At 50.3% G+C, this 20325-nt stretch overlaps 2 protein-coding genes across 3 annotated transcripts in view; both read right to left on the reverse strand.

Annotated features, from left to right (window-relative positions):
- R3hcc1 (R3H domain and coiled-coil containing 1) lies at positions 1-16055 on the reverse strand. Its single transcript, XM_036198522.1, is given in 13 exon segments — positions 1-296; positions 1168-1263; positions 3030-3100; positions 4386-4558; positions 5373-5483; positions 5772-6402; positions 7151-7288; positions 7629-7756; positions 8087-8130; positions 8133-8229; positions 14321-14510; positions 15837-15946; positions 15993-16055. Coding segments are annotated over 13 exon segments (1986 nt in total). The 3' UTR covers positions 1-162.
- The window catches only part of Chmp7 (charged multivesicular body protein 7), a 14830-nt gene continuing 9340 nt past the window's right edge, over positions 14836-20325 (reverse strand). Inside the window, exons 3-10 of one of the 2 annotated variants that reach the window (XM_036199163.1) lie at positions 19035-19220; positions 18760-18893; positions 17958-18006; positions 17605-17724; positions 17250-17348; positions 17041-17101; positions 16445-16624; positions 16104-16230 (exon numbers count right to left, since the gene is read on the reverse strand). In XM_036199163.1, the coding sequence (XP_036055056.1) occupies positions 16175-16230; positions 16445-16624; positions 17041-17101; positions 17250-17348; positions 17605-17724; positions 17958-18006; positions 18760-18893; positions 19035-19220 (885 nt within the window). In that variant the 3' untranslated portion in view covers positions 16104-16174. Of the gene's footprint in view, positions 16231-16444; positions 16625-17040; positions 17102-17249; positions 17349-17604; positions 17725-17957; positions 18007-18759; positions 18894-19034; positions 19221-20325 lie in introns of both variants that reach the window. The other variant, XM_036199164.1, reaches the window with a different exon arrangement.

A 20325-nucleotide genomic window follows, 5' to 3' on the forward strand; every position in this document is an offset into this window, starting at 1 on the left:
TACAACTTTAAATTTTTATTTCTTCTCATTTCTGGGACCAGATCAACAAAAGCCTGCCGTGCCCCACCGCAGCTCCAGTGGGGGCCAGGGGCTGTCCTTGGGTCTGTAAAGGCGTGTATGGTGTTGGGGCCCAGCCTAGGTCAGACAGTTGGGTCTGGGCCCTCAAGACGGCAGGAGACCTGGGGTAGCAGGCAGTTCTTTCTTTCTGTTGTGTTGGAGCCCCAAGGCCCGGGCCACCAGCCTGCGGGCCACTGCTGAATCTGTCTGTGGCCTCTCCTTCACTAGCCGCAGGAGCTCTGAAAGGAAGACCCCGTGGGTGGGACTTGGATTCAAGGCCAGGGATGTCTCTCCTCTGGGTGACGGGGCAGCCTTGAAAGCCAGGTGAGGGTCAGCCCATGTCTAATGGTATGGAGCAGAGGCTGGAGCCCAGCTGTGCCCACAGCAGTCAGGTGCCTGTGAGAGGGTCCCAGGAGGGCCCTAGGCCTGGATTTCTGCCTCCCTGTGGGACCTGACACAAACCGACCCCTCCTGTCAACCTGGGGCATCCGTACAGTGGGGGTGAGGAGGAACTGACCCTGTATCCCCTTGCTCTGTGAGGCCCTTTGGGAAGAAACACTCAGGACAGGATACCTGGACCACTGGACATAAAGATGGGATATTATTGTTTCTAAGAAGTCTAGGTCAAGGCCATGTCACCATTCACAGTGGCATGTGGCTCTGGCAGACCTGGGCCCATTCTGCTAGTTCCACTTCACTGTCATAGAAACTGACCACTGAGAGCCCCCCCCCCCCCCAAATCCCCATGCTTTCTGGAAGAGGAAAGGGAGGGAGCTAACAGCTGACAAACAGCTCCTGTACAAGTGACTCGCCCCAGGTCAACTGAGGTAAGTAATAACCAAGGTCCCATCTAGCTGATCCCAAGGCCCAATCACTTTTTACCCTTCCAGGGACAGTCTTCAAGGCCCTCTAGAAGGCAGACGGGGCTTTTCCTAGATCAAGGACCAGAGGAAGGTGTAAGCGTAGCTGACCCTAGCCCCTCTCCAGGCCTAGAGGAAGCTGAGCCTCACCAGCTGCTGCAGCTCTTGAAGGGCAGGGAAATAAAGAGGGCAGACAAACCGAACACAAAAGCACACACAGCCTCCCTGTGGAGGGACAGGCTTCCCTTACTTGGTCTCTGCAGGGCTTTGAGCTTGGACTGTTTTGACCCCTGGGTGAGCGGGCGGATCTTGAGCACAGAGAAATCCTTTGCCAGGGCCTCAGCAGCTAGAGAAAGGAGAGAACCGGGATGATTCTTGTGCCACCTTGTGCCCCATATCCCTGTGGAACTGTATATGAGTACTGCCTGTGCCCCATATCCCTGTGGAACTGTATACGGGCACTACTTGTGCCCCATATTCCTGTGGAACTGTATACGGGCACTGCCTGTGCCCCATATCCCTGTGGAACTGTATACGGGCACTACCTGTGCCCCATATTCCTGTGGAACTGTATACGGGCACTGCCTGTGCCCCATATCCCTGTGGAACTGTATATGAGTACTGCCTGTGCCCCATATCCCTGTGGAACTGTATATGGACACTGCCTGTGCCCCATATCCCTATGGAACTGTATATGGGCACTGCCTATGATGTCAGATAATGCCCCAGCCCAGTGTTCAGATACTCACATCAAGATGGCCAGGCTCTGCCTGTGAAAGCCAGAGTTTAGACTATCCCCCAAGGTCTCCAAGGACACCAGTACTCCCTGCACCACCCACATTGAGCCATGGTGCACATGACATCAGGACACAGCAGGTGTGTTATATGGACAAAGAAACTGAGCCAGGGCATGAGGCACTCTTACTATGTTTAGGACAGGCCCAGGAGGTTGCCAAGGCTCCCCCAGTGTCCTGGCTGGTTTTGTGTGTCAACTTGACACAAGCTAGAGTCATCAGAGGAAGGAGCCTCAGCTGAGGAGATGCCTCCTTGAGATCCAGCTGTAAGGTATTTTCTTATTTAGTGATCAGTGGTGGGTGGTGCAGAAAGAAAGCAGGCAGAGCAAGCCAGGGGAAGTAAGTCAGTAAGTAGCATCCCTCCATGGCTTCTGTGTCAGCTCCTACCTCCAGGATTCTACCCTGTTTGAGTTGCTGTCCTGACTTCCTTCAGTGATGAACAGCAATGTGGAAGCATAAGCCAAATAAACCCTTCCCTCCCTAACTTGCTTTTTGGTCATGGTGTTTCATCAAGCAATAGAAACTCACTAAGACACCCAGCCAGAGCTTATTCTTCCATAGTTCCCCTGGCCACTTATTTCCTACCTCCCTTCCAGGACCTTCCTCCCCATCACTCCCTCTGCTCCTCCCCACCCTCAACTTTAGACTTTACCAGGACCAGGCCAAACCCAAGTAGGATGTTCCCAGCTCTGATGCGCAGCAGGCTCTGGTGTGCACACATGGTTCAGGACGGGAGAGTCCTATTTCTAAATACACCCAAAGTGGCAGTGGGATGGCAGGGACAGCAGGAGACAGTGGCTGAAGGGGACAAGGAGGTCCTGGAGTCACAGTGAAGAGGCTGCATGGTGCTCCAGCTTCCACAGTGAGATGTCCATACTCTAACACAAACCCTGGCATTCTGGACGGTGGGGGGAGTGATGGGCCTCACACCCGAGGCTGACGTGAAAACTGACTGATAACGTACCTGCCTGCACGCTGTGCTGCATGCCTGTGACCCAGGGCCCAGCACCTGATGCTTTCATTCTGTTTGGGGAAGAACCTATGGCTTGGCCTATGCCACCTGTTCAGTAAATGTCCCTGATCCTAATACTGCTGTACTGATGGTGCCAATAGAAAGAGGAAAGGCCACAGACTTCCTGAGTTTCCCAGGCCATCGGACCCGGCACCCAGACTGTGGTGCAGGCCTGCTGAGAGATGAGCCATGGGCTGAGGGTGCTCTCCACCCGGACGTGGGTGGCCCTCCACCCAGGGAACCCAGGCACCTCTGCTCTCAATGGAGGCCAGAGAAGGAGCACAGCCCAACAGAAAGCCACCTTACCTGAGGCTTGGCAGGGAAAGATGCCGATGGCATGAGTGTCATCCACCCACTGGATCTTGAAGCCTTTCTCTCTGTGTGAGGGAGAGGACACAGGAGCTCACGAAAGCCGGGGATCAAGACCTTTTTCCCCTTAGATCCTGAAGGCTAGGTCCCTCCCAACTCAAACCCTAAGAAGACAAAGCTATCTCTTTCGTGAGAGAGGATCATGCCATGCTTTCTCGCCAGAGCATTAAGTCAGCTCCAGGAAGCCCCAATGTCACCCTGTAAACATGAGTGTCTAGAACAGAACGAGCCAGTACTGGAAGACTCATCCAGCCCAAAGCAAAGAGTGAAAAAGACTCCCCAGGTACCGTCAGAGCCAGGCTGGGCATGGGCTCTGAGTAAGAGAGCCAAAAGACTTATGTGGTAGGAGAGGAGATATGTCCAAACAAGCATATCGGGGACGTGGCTCTGGGTGGCCTTCTCCCTATTTCTCAGGAAACCACCATGCGCTCTGTGCCTAGGAAAAGCTAGAAGCAGCTCTGGAATGGCCCTACTCCTCTAGTGGCACTGCCCACTTGGCAGGGGGTCAGTGGTGGCCCTGTGTGGCCACCCAGTGAGAGACAAAAAGTAAACGCTGCCACCCCCTCAGCTGCCCCTAGCACAGGTACAGAGGACAGGGACAGTGGGATGGGAGCAGTGTCGGAGAGGAGGCCCGGGAATAAAGGAGTTGTATTTACTTTTATTAGATCTATTTTATGTGTGAGTGTTTAGCCTGCATCGATCTCCTGGAACTGGAGTTACCAATGATTCTGAGCCACTACGTGGGTGCTGGGACCCAAACCCAGGTCCTCTGCAAGAACAGCAAGCGCTCTTTTAACCTCTGAGCCATCTCGCCTGCCCCAGAAAGGGGCTTTAGAAAGCCCTCCTAGGTAAAGCAAAGACAAAGGGAAAAACTGCGAATTCGAAGAAAAAGAAATGACAAGAGGTTGCATCCATGAGAACTCAGAGACGGCAAGAAGTCCCATCTCTGAGTTTATCCCTCCAGGCTACATCAGACCTGCTCAATCCAGGTGCCCCTCCCCCTCCAATCAGGCCACTGGCATATGGACAGCTGTTGTCCTGAGACTACTGGAAGGCCTCGTGGTCCCAGCAAGGGTGTGCACACACAGAACTCTGCCCGGGTCTGGGGCTTTGGAAAGTGTCCGCGCTCAAACACACCAACCCTTCCCCTCTTCAGTCAGAGCTGACCTGCCTCAGGGCAAGTAGCGCAGACGACCACACCTTCCTTCAGCCTTCCTTTCTGCGGCAGGCAATCTTCCCTAGCAGGGAAGGGCTAGTCTAACTTCTCCCAGTCTCCCAGTCTTTAATACTCACTGGAACTCAGAGAAGGTGGCCAGCAGGTCCTCAGTCTTGAGTGTTGGCTTAAAGTCATAGATCTCCACCACGTGGGCCAAGTCCCTCTCCCCAGGTAGCTCTTCTGAGAAGGAGGATGTGTCCAGGTGGATTTTCTCTATCTCAATCTCCTTTTCGGTCAGGTTGGCTGTGATCTGGGAGTGAACGGACCCTTTGGCAAGGGGGCGCTGACACCCGGGGCCCCACTGATGCTTTCCAAACTGATAGTTCTGGGGGAGAAGTCTGCTCGGTAGGAATCTGGGTATGGCAGCTTGGATCTTCAGAATGTGGATGTTTTATGGAGTCCCCACTAGATAGCTGCCAACTGCACCCACTGTATTTCACCTAAACTTGAAAAGTGCAATCTATATACCCTCTTTAAGGATAGAAACGTGGAGGGGCAGAGTTAAGTAGTCTGCCCAAATGTTCAGGGTCTGTAGAAAAAAGAGCTGGACAAAGCCAGTATCTTTAGCTTCCTTACTAAAAATATGATCTCAAAGACTGTGCATAAAACAGAAATCAAAGATACCCACCCTCCCATCCCAACTGATCCAAAGCCAACAAGAGGGGCAGGCACATAGTCTCAAGAATCTACAATTTCTAAGGCAAAGCTCCAGGCAGGGGAATGCTTTTCTCTAACAGAGAGCAAGGCACCTGTGAGGACTGTTTCCACTAACCTGTGATATATGCACTCCCTTTTTTTTTCCTATGAGGAAGCAACTTTAAAGAGAAAATGACTTGCATAGGGCTAACCATCTCCTAAATGGTTGGACTGGGACCCAAATACACCATTCCTTCTCCAGGTTCCCTAAGAGACTCCTATCACCCAACACCCAGGCCTGAGCCAGTCTACCAATATCTCATTAGCACATGCCCCTCACTTCCAGCCCAAGGCCCTTCTCCCACACACCTGAGGCCACATCCACCTCACCTCCGCCCTCCCTTTTCTGGGCTTGAGAGCCTCATCACCTCCTGCAGCAGCTCACTGGAATCGTCATGGTCCATGTCATCATCCTCTTCTTCTTCGGCTCCATCCACTTTTTCTTCTTCTTCATCCACCTTCTCTTCCTCCTCATGCACCTTCCCTTTCTGCTCATCCATCTTCTCTTCCTCCTCATCCACCTTCCCTTTCTGCTCATCCATCTTCTCTTCCTCCTCATCCACCTTCCCTTTCTGCTCATCCATCTTCTCTTCCTCCTCATCCACCTTCCCTTTCTGCTCATCCACCTTCTCTTCCTCCTCATGCACCTTCCCTTTCTGCTCATCCATCTTCTCTTCCTCCTCATCCACCTTCCCTTTCTGCTCATCCATCTCTTCCTCCTCATCCACCTTCCCTTTCTGCTCATCCATCTCTTCCTCCTCATGCACCTTCCCTTTCTGCTCATCCACCTTCTCTTCCTCCTCATCCACCATCCCTTTCTGCTTGCCTACCTCCTCTTCTTCCTTACCCACCGTCTCTCTCTCCTTTCCCTCTCCCTTTTCCTCCTCTTGGTCCACCAGGTTCTGCACCAGATGACTCCTATTTTCCTCCTCCACGGCCAGCTGTGGGCTGGACCCCTGCTGCAGGACTGTCTCTACCCCTTGTTCCTTCTCAGAAGGATTCTGGGAGGACTCAGTGTCACCCAGCTCCAGCTGTGAATCATTTGCATAGCCTGAATCGGGGCTCTTCCGGAGCTCTGTTCCCCGAGTCACCAACGTGGGGACTCCCCGGTCAGCTTCAGGGTCCCCAGCCCCTCTAGGCTCTTCTGAAACTCCACCAGCTGGGGCCTCTCCCTTGAGGCCTGGGACGGAGGGTGCTACGGGTTCATCTCGCCTTCGTCGTACCCGGGGCACATACAGAGGCTGATCCGGCTTCCGTCCACGATGCCACCGGCCGGCAGGAGCACCTCGGGGACCAGCAGCTGCGCCCTGATGTGAGGTGTACCGAGGACCGCGGTACTTGCTGGGATGGGAGGCAGGAGGGCGGCAGGGCCCAGAGGGGCCATCTGAACTGGGTACCCTGGAGTGGGGACAGAAGCTTCAGAGCATGTCTGGGTCCACAGCAAAATGGCTTTTACTGGAACCACCTGTCATTCAGGCGTGACACTGGCAAGTCGGCATTAAGCAAAGGTCACAGCCAAAATGACCCTCAAAAAAAACAAAACAAAACAACAACAACAAAAAACCTCTTACAAAGGCATTGTAGCAAAGGCAAAAAATGCCATCCTTGGCACACCCAAAGGATTTTCCTCATGAACACTACAATCAAATCAGTGGGCGCCGAATCTTTGGTTACACATGAAAGATGGCTAATACTTGCATTTAGGAGCTGTTATTAGGTTCAGAGTCACATGATAAGACGTCCATCCTGTGAGATGCACACGGAAGAGGGCTGACTACAAGGCTGAGGTTCTTCCCCTGAAGCAAGGCCTCTCTGCACCACGTGCTCACAAAGAGAGGGGTGCAGACCCGCCCTTAATAGTCCCACTGCTTGTGTGCACTCTCTTCCCTTTGGCCCAGCATGAACAGCTCATTTAGCCAAGTCAGCGGCAAACCCATGAAGCAAAAGGCAACCCTAACTTCACACAACTGGGGGTTCCTGGCCCTGGGTCCTGCCAAGTTCTATCCTCCCGGGCTAGCCAGTTAGCCTAACCATCACACACACACACACACACACACACACACACACACACACACACACACACACACACGCTGCTGAGAACCCTCCAGCAATTGGATAACACACCTCCGGCAGTAGGATAACACACCTGATGTCCAGGTGACAGACGACTGTCCTCCTCTTCCAGCCCTCCCCAACAGAGAAGCTGCTCAAGAGATCAAAAGTTTCCGCTGTTCTATGGATCAGGTACCGCAGGCGGCTGGAGACTGGGGGGAAAAGAAGGACCCTGGGAAGGGACCAAACAGAGTATTAAGCCAAAGCTGGAGCTGCGGGTCCAGTTTCCGGGCCTGATTCCCACGGAGGCCACTCCCAAGTTTATGGTAGCTTCACACCAGGCTCATTGCGCCCAAGCCGGTCCCTGACTAATTGCAAAGTAGATCTCAGGGAGCTACAGTTCCCATCGTTCTGAAGAGGATGGGTACTTCTGCTTGAGTGGGATGACGCTAAAGGCTCAGGTCAGGCAGGGCCTGGCCAGTGGACCAGCCAGTTACCAGGGCACAGAACCTGGGAGAGGGGCAAACCCTGCCCTCCCTAGCATGAAAGCCGCCCCCTTGTTCCCCGCGTACTTGGATAGCTGCTTCTGCAGCAGGAAGCGATCCAGCTCCTCCTGGACCCGGTGGACAAAGTCATTTTCGGCCGAGGAGAGGAAGACACCGTCCAAGCAGAGAAGGGCCAGGGTGACAGATGGCAGAGCCTGTAGGGGCAGTGAACAAGGCCGGGATAAGAATATAAGCCCGGAGACCGCCCACAGCCCCAAGTGTCTGTGCAGCAAAGACTCTGGTGACTTTTGAATCCCTGGCCATTGTGGAGCCGGATGGGGAGGCGCGTGAGTGCGGGCCGAGGGCGCTCACGTCCAGGTCCAGGCTGGGTCCCTTGCTCCCTGCTCCGCCTTGCCTAGTGCTACCTGGGTTTTCCAGTTATCGGGCGCAGCCCGCTGAAACGGCCCCGCGACACCCAGACGCCCTTCTCAGCCGCGATCAGGGGACCCAGGAGGGAACCCCCAACACCCGCAGCACTCACTCACCACGGCAGTCCGGAAAGTGGCCGCCGCGCTCAGGGTCCCCCGCCCCCCTGCTCTCCAGCGGGCTCAGCGCCATCGTGCGGCCGGGAGGAGGTATCGCATTGCCGCAGAGGGGCGTGTCCTCGTCTTGGGGCTGGGGCACAGCGCTAAGCCAAAGTCATATAGGACTTCTCCCGCAAAGACGCGACTAAATGATTATACTTTTGGGAAAATGGAGACCCAAAGGGGTGAGATGACTTGTCTAAAGCTACACAAGTCAAAAGTGGTTCTGATTCCAAAGTCAGTTATTTCCTTTTTCTTTCCGAACCAATTAAATTCACCAGACATTTGTGAACAACTACTACACACTAGATAGTGGTGGCATTATATATTTCTAATTTTAGATTCTCTTGACCGGGTACCTAACCGAGGGACAAAGAGGAAGGAAAAGGGAAGCTGGAGCTGGGGAGATGGTTTAGGGGTTACATTCCCAGTGACACTAGCACGTGGACATGCACACGACACACATACAAATAAGTAAATAGGTGTTCGTTCGTTCGTTGTTTTTTAAGGGCTCGAAAGATGGCTGAGCTGTTAAAAGCACTTCCTGCTCTTGAGGAGAGCCAGGTTCAGTTCCCAGCGCCCACATGGTGGCTGAGAACCATCATAACACCAATTCCAAGGGATCCAACACCCTTTTCTGTACTCCACAGGCAGCAGGCATACAAGATGGTGCATAGACATACAGGCAGACAAAACAATCGCACGCATTTTTTTTTTTTTTTTTTTTTGGTTAAGTTTCTAAGCACTGAATCTTTTCTCCTCCATCGCTCCTCCTTCTTCAATGAGAGACCTAGCCTGCTTGCCAAACCACAGCTTATAGATATGCTATGATTAAGACTCAGCATCTTAGCTGGGTGGTGGTGGTGCATGCCTTTAATTCCAGCACTCGGGAGGCAGAGGCAGCTGGATCTCTCTGAATTTGAGGCCAGCCTGATCTACAGAGTGAGTTCCAGGACAGCCAAGGCTAAAGAGAGAAACCCTGTCTCCAAAAGCAAAAATAGATAGATAGATAGATAGATAGATAGATAGAAATAAAAATGAAAACCTAACACCTTTAGTTTTGACACAGTGACCAATAGTAAGGTATAGAAGCCAAAAATTCAGTAAAATTGGGTGAATCTGGTTTGTTTGTGTGTGTGTGTGTGTGTGTGTGTGTGTGAGAGAGAGAGAGAGAGAGAGAGAGAGAGAAAGAGAGAGAGAGAGAGAGAGAGAGAGAGATTCTAAGTTTTTACCCACAATAGGAAGCATGGCTGGAAGATTAAGGACTGAATTCAGGCTATATGGAGTTGTACTCCGCCCCTGGTCTCCTACTGAAGTGGTGTCAGAGAAGGCAGGAGTGAGGTCCAGGCCCTTCCTGTGTAACAGAGAGGAATTATCCATCTGGTTAAAGAGTCCATTCACCAAGTTCCAAAACTGAAAGCACCAAACAGCAGGCTCACAAAACATCCAGCCAAAGCTCATACAGCAATAGCAACTACAACTGATGTTCCAGAAAATAAGTAAACTAATGGCTGATGCAGATTATGCTAAAAAAAAATATTTTCTTTGTGATTGGAGAGATGGCTCAGTGGGTAAGAGCACTTCCAGAGAACCTTATTTCAGGTCCCAGCACATTAGACTGCTTACAACTGCCTGTAACTCCAGTTCCAGGGATCTCTGGCCTTCATAGGCACATGTACTACACATATGCACATGTGTGCAGATACACATAGTTAACAATAAAGTAATTATTTTAGAGGTTTCCTCTGATTTTAAAATCATATGTAACATGTGTGTGTTGTAGAGTATTATTTTAAGATGTGTTACATTTGCTTATGATACGGAACATTTGTTTAATGATGCAAAGATGTATTTCATTATTTTATGTTGCATTTATTTAACTCAGTAAAGCTGTGTTACTTTGCTTGTCTAAAACACTTGATGGCCTAATAAAGAGCTGACTGGCCAATAGTGAGGCAGGAGAAAGGATAGGTGGGGCTGGCAGGCAGAGAGAATAAATAAGAAGAGGAGCAAGAGACCAAGGAGAGGAGGATGCTAGGGGCCAGCCACGCAGCCACACAGCCATGCAGCCAGCCACAGAGTAAGAGTAAAAGTAGGATACATAGAAGTAAGAAAAGGAAAAAGCCCAGAGGCAAAAGGTAGATGGGATAATTTAAGTTAAGGAAAGCTGGCTAGAAATAAGCCAAGCTAAGGTTGGGCATTCATAAGTAAATAATAAGTCTCTATGTGATTTATTTGGAAGCTGAGTGGTAGCCTCCCCAAAAGAGCCAAAAAAAGTAAAACAAAAAACAAAAAGAAAACCCAAACAAACAAACAAAAAAACCCACCACCAAATATGTGTCTAATGCTTTAGGTCGAAGCCAAAGAGGAGAAAACGAAGTGTCTAGTATATTTCTCTAGCCATTCACATGCCAAAAGAAAATGGAATAATGTCTGTGGAATTTTAAAGGAAAGAAATGTTAACACCAGAAAATACTATAAGCTGCAGTCTTGATAGGCAGTCTCAAATCTGCAGCCACTTGGAGACACTTCCACCTGCCACGCACAGCTCATCTCCAGAACCTTCTAGTAAAACCCATAAATAGCCACAATATTTTTCCTAATGGCCTAGTCAATGTATTCAAAGATGAGCGTGAGCGACTAGTCACCATGAGCAAAAGCAAACTTCTCTCCTCCCGGCCTGCTGCCTTTCTCTACTCTTCTCCTTCTCCTGTGATAAATTTTTAGCCGTTCTCATCTTTTACTCACCAATAAGAATCTAATGATGGCCTCCTTGGTGGGGAACATATGACTTAGTGCTATAGCTTGAAAAGGTTTTATTTCTTCAAAGTCATGCAGGAAGAGTTTTGGTTGTTGTGTTGTTTTTGTTTGTTTGTTGAAACAGGATCTCACTGTGTAGCCCCGGCTGGCTGGCTTGGTGTGTGCTCTGTAGACCAGGCAGGCCTCGAACATGCACAGATCTTCCTTCCTCTGCTTCCTAAAGACATGCACCACCACAGCTGACTAATGTAAGAGCTTATTTGTTTGTTTGTTTTTGTTTTTGCTTTTTCGAGACAGGGTTTCTCTGGCTTGTCCTGGAACTCACTCTATAAATCAGGCTGGCCTCAAACTCAGAGATCCATATGCCTCTGCCTCCCTGAGTGCTAAGAAAAAAAAGGCATGCACCACCACTGCCTGCTTCATGCAGGAGTTTAACCCCTATGTTTAAGTCCTCTGTTAGTGTCAGACTTTGGTATACAAAGAACCTTTGGTCGTTAGAGTGTAGGCCCCATGATTAAATCTCAGAGACTTCAAAAAAGGCAGGGAGAGGCCAGGGAGACATTTCATTTGGTAAGGTACTTGCTGGATAAATGCAAGAACCTAAGCTTGGATCCCGAGAACCAGCATGCTAACCTCCCCAACAGGGGGAGGGTGGGGTTTGGTCACTAGCAGGACAGGTTCCCTAAATCAGAGAGCTGCAAGTTCAATGACAGACCTTGTCTCCAAAAATAAGGTGGAGGGGCTGGAGAGATGGCTTAGCAATTAAGAGCATTGGCTGCTCTTCCAGTGGACCTAGATTCTGTTTTCCAGCATCCACATGTCAGTTCACAACCATCTATAACTCCAGTTCCAAGGGATTCAATGTCCTCTTCTGACCTCCTTGGGCATTTGGCATGAACGTGGTGCACAGGCATATATGCTAGCAAAACACTTAGGCATAACACAAAATGAATAATTAAAAAAAAATTTTTTTGAGACATGGTTTCTCTTTGTAGCCCTGTCCTAGAACTCACACTGTAGACTAGGCTGGCCTTGAACTCACTGAGATCTGCTTGCCTTGGCCTCAGTTGATGGGATTAAAAGTGCTACCACCACCTGACTATGAATAAATCTTAAAAAAAAAAAAAAAAAGTAGAGTGGCCAGGCAGTGGTGGAGCATACCTTTAATCCCAGCACTCGGGAGGCAGAGGCAGGCAGATCTCTGTGAGTTCGAGGTCAGCCTGGTAGAACCAAATAAATAAATAAACAAACAAATAAATAAATAAATAAATGTAGAGTGATTGAGGAAGAACTTGTTTCACCTTTGTTCTTCACAAATTTCTCTCTCTCTCTCTCTCTCTCTCTCTCTCTCTCTCTCTCACACACACACACACACACACACACACACACACACACAATGGGAATAGAAACAAGTAACTTGAATTTGATGAGATCAAAATTGTGTGTGGTGTGTGTAACTGTCCATGCAAGGGTTTTGCAGTGTTTGTATGGTGTATTTGTATGTGTGTGGAAAGGTTCTGTTGGGGTGTAGTGTGTGTGTGTGTGTGTGTGTGTGTGTGTGTGTAGGAAACTAAATTATCACTGAAGTCTCAAGAGATGGCTCAGTGGGTAAAAGTGTCTGCTGCCAAGTCTGACAGCTAGAGTTTGATCGCTGGGACCCACAGCACAGAAGGAAAGGACTGACTACCCCAAACTGTCTTCTGATCACTGCCTGTGGACTGCAGCATGTACATACACACGTACACAAAATCAATCTTAAAAATCAGTATTGATTGTAGAATACTTTTTTAATCCCCAAATCCAAGAAAATCGGTTATGAATACTTGTGAGCAAGATATGTTTCCCAGAAACGGGGTGGGTGGGTGTGTGGCAGAGCAGATTACTCATTCTCTTCCTTTGCTGCAATCGAGTGCCTCTGAGTAACAACAAGAAGCCTAGGGAGGACGGGTTTAAGAAGGGGCACGTTCATCATGGCAGGGAAGGCTTGGTAGCCGAAGTGTGGGAAGAGGGTCCCAGTTGGAAAGCAGACAGAAAGCCCCATGTCAGGTGGGGCTGGACTGAAAACCATGAGGGCCACCCCTAAAGACCCATGTCCTCCAGGAGACGCCATCTCCTGAAGGTCCATCAATCCAGCACTGTCAGTTGGGCACCAAGTGTTCAGATAGGGACCTGTGGTGGGAACATTTCACATTCGGAATACAACAGCAGAGACAGGGGAGACTGTAGAGAAAGGCTAAAAGAGGGAAAGAAAGGGCTGGAAAAGACCGAGGGAGAAGCCAATGAAGAATCCACCCTTCCCTGCTCTACCTGATTATCTTCTGTAGGTATCACCAAAACCCCAATTGTTTATTGTTGTTGTTGTTGTTCCTCAGTTTCTAGGAGACCACTGCCCCAGCTTAGCCTGAGTTCTAGGCCTTCTTAAAGGACCAGAGTAAACAGTGTGCGGTGTTACTTGCCTATAATCCCAACACTTAGGAGATCAAGGCAGGAGGATCTCCAATTTGATGCCAGCCACGAACCCATTTTCCCAACACCTGGCACCCCGTGCCCTGCCTCATTCAGCTCATTTACTCTTGACACAATGCTAGGTGGTGGCTGGTACTTCTGACATCCACTTTACAGATGTAGAAACTAAGGAAGGAGCTGAGAGATGGCTCAGCAGTTAGAAACATGTAGCGCTCTCACAGAGTTCAGTTCCCAGCACCCATGTCAGGTGGTGGCTCACAACTAGCTGTAACTCTAGCTTCAGGGGAATCAAATGATTCTGGCCTCAATGGGTACCCACACTCATGTACATACCCACTCATACCTAATTAAAAAATAAAAAAGAGGCTAAAGTACACGGAAGACTAATTGGCCAGTGTCACACAGCCTATAACTTGTCTTGCTCTAATTTCAGCACACTAGAGAGGTGAAGGTAGGTGTGTCCCTGCAGTGGGATACTCTGGCTGAAGTTGGCAATTTCTACTACAGCCTAGAAAGAGAAAGAAGCCTGGCAAGCCTTGCTAAGCAGAAGACCACCAGACTAAGGACTAAGTCCACTGGATGTTGGAAGCAGTCCTGCTGGCACAGTGTGGTTAGGTGCCACAGCCCAGGGGCAGGGCCAGCAACACACTGAGAACAGTGAAGATAAACTGTGTCTTAGTGCTCTGGCCTCCCCATCATGTGCTGGGTGGGTTACTCAGTAGCAAGGGACAAAGAACAACACAAAACCATGTAACGGGGACCTTCCAGGAGTTCCGTCGGCTCCACCCTACCTCACCGCATCCCTCGTCAATCAGTGCCAGCTGACCCAGACTCACTCTGGGGCTGCAGGCCCTCCCGAGGTGCTTCACACAACAAATGGTGCAGAACTGATCTCGAGGCTTCTTGGGCTAATGCACCTTACACCTCTTCCTGGCTGGCTCTCCTGCCCAGTCAGCTGGAGCTGCAGACCCAGTGTGCAGCAGACACAGCCTGCTGCTGACTGCTCTCAGCCTCAAAGCTGCCTTCCTCCGCAGGCACAGCAGAGGGCATGCACAGAACAGGCAGAGAACTATAGGGTGGAGCGATTGCATGAGCAGGGTCATTCTCAGTTTGGAGAACAGAACCTGGGCGACAGTACAACCAGTAGTACAGTTCAGGGCTGGAGGGAGACAGGATCCCTTGCAGCCCAGGCCCTACTATTCAGCTGCTCCACATTTTTCGGGGGCTCAGGGTGGAAGAGAGCCTAAGTGTGGATATGTGTGGGGCTCTGGGAGACAGGAAGGAACAAGACATTGACACGATGCCATAACCTGCTGTGTGTGGTGCTACACAGCTGTGATCCCAGCACTTCACGTGGAAACCAGAGGAGAAAGAATTCAAGGCCAGTCTCAGCTATAAGACCTATTTAAAAAAAAAAAATAAGAAAAAGAAAAGAAAAAAGAGAACAAAAAACTGACACAACCTAAAGAACAGACAACAAAATCTAGTATTTTTCTCTTTTAATTATTTACCAGATTAAAAAAGAAAAAATAGTGATTGTTTTTCTTCACCCCCAATATTTCCATCCGCCAAAGCTGAGTGGGAGAGACTCGTTGAACAGTGATTCGTGCTCCTGGCCGGAAGCAAAGTCCTCCCCTCTGCTCTGTGCGACCTCAAGCAGGAGGGGCAGTGCAGAGACCCAGGCAGTCAGCGTCCTGGACAGCAGGCTGGCAGTGTGGCTGTCATTTTCCCTCTGCCATCCGAGCATTCAGACCGACCCTTTCCTGCCTGCCCTGCAGCTCACGGAAAGAAGATGTGCCTGCAGGAGGCAGGTGCAGGGCAGAGCAGGGCATGGCAGGGCCTGCGGCAGCTCGCAGCAGATGCAGCAGGTCAGGGTCACCTCCTCCTATTGCACATCCTGGCTCAGGCCCCCTGAGTGCTGGATACATGGTAAAAGCTTTCCAGATCCTAACAGGGAGCCTGCAGCGAGTGTCAGGCTCAAGAAACAGGGAATGTGGCACCACGTGGCTTGCTCCAGAAAACACACATAATTTATGATGGAGCCAAAGCAAAACCTTAGCTTCTTTTACACTGTGGGGCTGTGGTTGACTTGGGCTTCTCCTGCTCAGGTTCAAAAGATAGGTTAACCCTTTCCCCACCCCCCCTCAGCAGATCTGCTTCTGCTTAAGATGGAAGAGGTTATGGCCCCCAATGACACAAGCCACCCCCGCAACTGTCATGACCCTGAAGCATTCAGAGCATGAACACCCAGAGAATTGGACAAAGCATGTAGAGAAACATCTTGTGGACAACGTTTCTCCAGACACTCAGCTGTTAGGTCTCTCTGAGTAAAACTTAAGTTTGACTCTCATTCTTAATTCCAATAAAGCAGAGGGCAGGGGGCAGCTGAAATGGCATTGCAGATAACAAAACTTGGTTTTCACGACCTCAGGAGTGGAAGACAGGGCTGGCTCTGATGGGCAAAGCTGCGAACCTTTCACCTTACTGGCCGGAACGAAGCTGGTGGGTGAAGACAAAGCTAACGGAGCCAATGGCGAGAACGGACGGCAGGCTATCAGAGACGACGGCAAACACAGAACTGTATAAACTGTGGCACTATAAAGACGAGAAGGTAGGTCCACGACATCAGCTGGGAGCACACCTTCACAGCATGGCTTCCAGGAGCTGTATCCGTCCTGTCAGCAGTGGCAGCATCCACATACATCCAAGTGGTATTTCCTCCTCTTAACAACCTCTCAGTGGTTCTCATTAAATAACTATGTACACACACAAGGCTGTCCCTCTCTTACACGAGGGTCCTTCCCTTGAGTTCCTGCAATGGCTTTAGAGAGTCGGCTCCAATTGCCTTTTTGGAGATTTACTGCTTGGGACCTGCAAACCTGCAAAAAGAAAGGACAACATTCAATGGGAAGTCCTATGACCGAGCATCCCAAAGCTTCAGCAACCGGGTCTCCACATACATCACCACCCCGCCCTTGCCCGGCTCTGGAATGCAGGCACACTGAGTTCTTGGGAGGAACCTATCCATTCTGTGCCTGGCTCCTCTGTCACCCAGAGTCACATGTCCAGGATCTATGGGAAACAGCTCCGTACCTCCTTCTGATAAGGACAGTTTCTCAAGTTCAGCTTCAAGTTCAGCATCCAAGATCCGAGGCTTAGGCACACTGTTGGTATAAAGCGTCTCATGGGAGTTGTCGGGCAGGTCCAAAGGTTCTTTGGTGGTGTCCTGAAGGAGGATGTCCAACTCCTTCTCCAGTTCCTCACTGTCAAAATCTGGGAGGGAGATGGCATGTCAACCCCAGGAAAGAAAGAGATGAACCCATGTGCCCAGAACAGCTCAACTACACAGCCCAGCAGCCCCTCTGTGGGTTGGCAGTCACATTAGTCAGGAGGCAAAGGGTACCCTCAAGCAGATATTCTTTCTCTATGGGCAGAGCTGGGCTGTCAGATGGGTGTAGTCCACCGACCCCAGCAATCAGGTCCTGCTTGTCTTTGCCCTGAGAGAGGACCGCCAGTGTGACGCTTTGTCAGTATGGATGCTGGAGTACAAGGGACCCCTAGAACAGCTATCTGGGAGGTAACATTCACTCCCTCTAACCACCCATGCAGGTGAGCCCCCCAGAGGGCCTGTCCTGGCCCAGGAAGTGAGGTCTCTCAGAAAGGAGGGGAGAGTGTCCTTGTCAACTCACCTAAACCATTGGTTACCCCACCAGCCAGAGTCTGAGAAACTTCATCCTGCGTGTCACATAGCTGTAAGGGACAAACACAAAGCTCTGAAGGGAAAATGTTCAGGGTCTCAGAGATCCCACAATCAAGGAACGGTTCCTCTTAGGCACAAAGCCAGGTCAACCATGTTCTCTACAACTCCTTTCGCATGGACCCTCCCAGGCCCCTGTACCTCCTGGATCTGGTCCACAAGGCTCTCTGCCTTCTCCACTGTGACGTCCTTCATGGAGAGTTTCAAGGCTCCCACACCAGCTTGGTAAGCATTAAAAACCTAAAGAGAAGACCAAGTTACCTGTGCAACACTTGCCAAAATATAGACAACCGTACTTCATCTCCAAAGCTAGCTTCAGGCTTTCTTTGGCCACCCAAGGTCAATTCACCTTATACCCACAGAAGCTAAACTTCCCAACAGAGAAGTGAACCCAACCACACTCTGGAAGAACCCAGGATTCAGGAAACGCAGGCCACAGGGGAGGGAGATGCAGTGTGGGAGCCTGGGACCACAGGGCACCAAGGGGCGTGGCTACCATCTGGTCTGTCTGGGAGGCATAGATGCGATCCAGGATGCCTTGAACAGTGTCCAGCTTGGCGTGCAGGGCCTCAATGCGTTTCTCTGTCCTCTGCTTGGCCTTGAGAGACCTCAGTGCCTGGCGGGTGTGGAAACAGATCAGGGTGGGACATGGCGGTCCACAGGGCAAAGCATACAGCACTGCTCAAACCACAGGAGCACCCCGGTCTTCTCCTATAAATTAAACTGTGGTGCCTGAGACACCTGCAGATGCACCCTGAACCCCAATCAAGCTGCTCTCTCTCTGAACTGCTGGGCCCGTCCCTGACAGTGGAGGATGTCACTCCTAGGCTGCAGGGGAAGAGAACCTACCAACTGCTTCTTTCCAGCTCGGCATGCTCGGCGGGCTTCCTCTTTGCACCTGTGGAATGAAGAAGGGTGTGCTGTGGCAGGGTCTCAAAGAATGCTTGAGAACACTTAGTGAAAGTAGCTTCAGACCTGAAGGTCAACAATTCCTAAACCCCACAGTCACAGTGATGGCCAACTACCCATGCCAGTCTCTGGAAGCAAGTCTCAACAGAGGCTTGGGCATCTCTATGTGGCAAGGCAAGGTGATCCAGGCCTGAAGATGAGGCATACACCTCTTTCCACTGCAAGACATGTGATTGATTCCTACACACTAAAGACCCTGGCCGTGCCTCTGAGCCTCCCAACACTCGTCTATTTCTCTGAGAGACAGAGTGAAGAACTCTGTTCAGGGAAGGGTCCATGGCTGCCTCCAAGGATCCCTGTAGAAGCATCTCAAGGGAGAGCAAGAGATCCTTACAAAGGCCTGAGAAGGCCCAGATCCATCTTACTACCTCCCCACCTGTGGACAGCACCAAGCTTCAGAAGAGCATCAATACGATGTTAACAGCTGTAATCACAGGAGGGACAAGTCATTTTTCTCCTTTATTTTCTGTTTTCTACATGGAGTACCTAGTACATGTGTAATTAGTACATAACTTTGTTTTTGCAGTGCCAGGGGGCAAACTCATGGCTTCATGAATGCTAAATAAGTACTCTACAAATGGAGATATATTCCTAGCCTTGTTTCTTATTTTATTTTATTTTTTCTTTTTTGAAGAGACCCACTCATGCTGGGGCTCCAGGGCAGCCAGGCAAGAAAGATTACCTCTCAGATTCTTGGGATAAAGACTCAACCTTTCGAGAGAGAAGCTGCTCACTCTGCATCAGCTGGTAGACCCCAACATCCACATCGTTGACAGGAGACACTTTGGCATGTGGTCCCCTGGCAAACTTCACAATCTGGGGGAAAGGGACAAATTACTGCTGTCCCTACCACACACGCTGAGAAATTCACAAGCAGGCCTGGAGTGGGCATCTGAGTGTGGACTAAGTCCCTGGGAGTCCATGCATACACACACCCAGACAGGCACGTTTGCACACCTTCTCTCCGTTCTGCTCCAGGACCGTGACTCTCTTCTCCTTCTGCAGCTGCAGTAGCACTAGGTAGAAGGTCCTCTCGTCTGGGCAGGAGCTGGCACACAGAGTACTCAGCTCTGACAGGGCCACCACAGGGTGGGAGGAGAGGGGCGAGTTCTGGTACAGGCGATAAACCTCCTCAGCCTTTTCCTGCAGGGAAGGCAAAGAGATACAAAGTCCTGGTTACCATCTCAGGGCACACAAGCCTTGACCCTGAGTGTCAGAGCCATGAGCCCGCAAGGAAAGACCTGGGGAGTACCCACCCAGCACCCAGTGGCAGCTTTAAAAAGCAGCCTATGGAGATGGCTCAGTTGGTTAAGTATCTCCTGGGCAAGTATGAAGACATGAGTGTGGATGCCCAGCACCCAGGTAAAAGCCAGCACATATCTATAACCGCAGCACTGTGGCCAGCTTAGCCAAACAGTGAGCTCTGAATTCAGTGAAAGACTGTCTTAAAAAATAAGGTGGGGCCAATGAGAGGCTGAGCAGGCAAGGATACTTGCCACCAAGCCTGACAATTGGGCATCACATGTGGAGGGAGAGAACTGAGTCCTCTGACCCCTATAGGTACACCACGGTATACACACACATGGGTGTGCTCACACACAAAATAAATAATATAAAAAATATATATATATATATATATGTGGAGCACAATTGAAGAAGACATCTAATGTCAATCTCTAGCCTCTACATACACACATACACACACACACACACACACACACACACACACACACACACCAAGGAAAATGATTTGTATACTTCTTAAACTTTGGGAGAGCAGGTGACTATATGAAACAAGATGTACAAAGTGGCAGCTCCATGTTGGCATGTCCACCTGGGCTCTGCATTTCTGCATCCTCCCAGCCTGAGGCTCCTCACAGGAGGAATAAGGCAGAAGGTGGAGTGGAACTAGCCATGATCTAGATCCAGACCTCACTTCCGACTTAGCCCATGACCCTGCAACTGTCAGTCTCACAGATCCTCAGCTTCTCACACATGAACTCAGTGGACAGAGCTAAATCCCTTTTCTGTCCTGGCTTCTCCATTTGTGCAAAAGTGCAGGTGTGAATGTTAGATTGCCTGCAGAGTCAGGAGGAAAAACACGTGGTAGACAGCAGGGATAGGCAGGCTGCACCAGTGAGAAGACTAAAAAACAAGGGCCAAGGAACAATGCCGCTCTCCCTCAGACACAGGAACCCAGAGGGTTTTTAGAAGCAAAACAAAGGCCGTTGACCACAGTGTTGAAGGG

Source organism: Onychomys torridus, chromosome 9 (assembly GCF_903995425.1).
Source record: "Onychomys torridus chromosome 9, mOncTor1.1, whole genome shotgun sequence".
In the NCBI taxonomy this organism is placed as follows: Eukaryota; Metazoa; Chordata; class Mammalia; order Rodentia; family Cricetidae; genus Onychomys; species Onychomys torridus.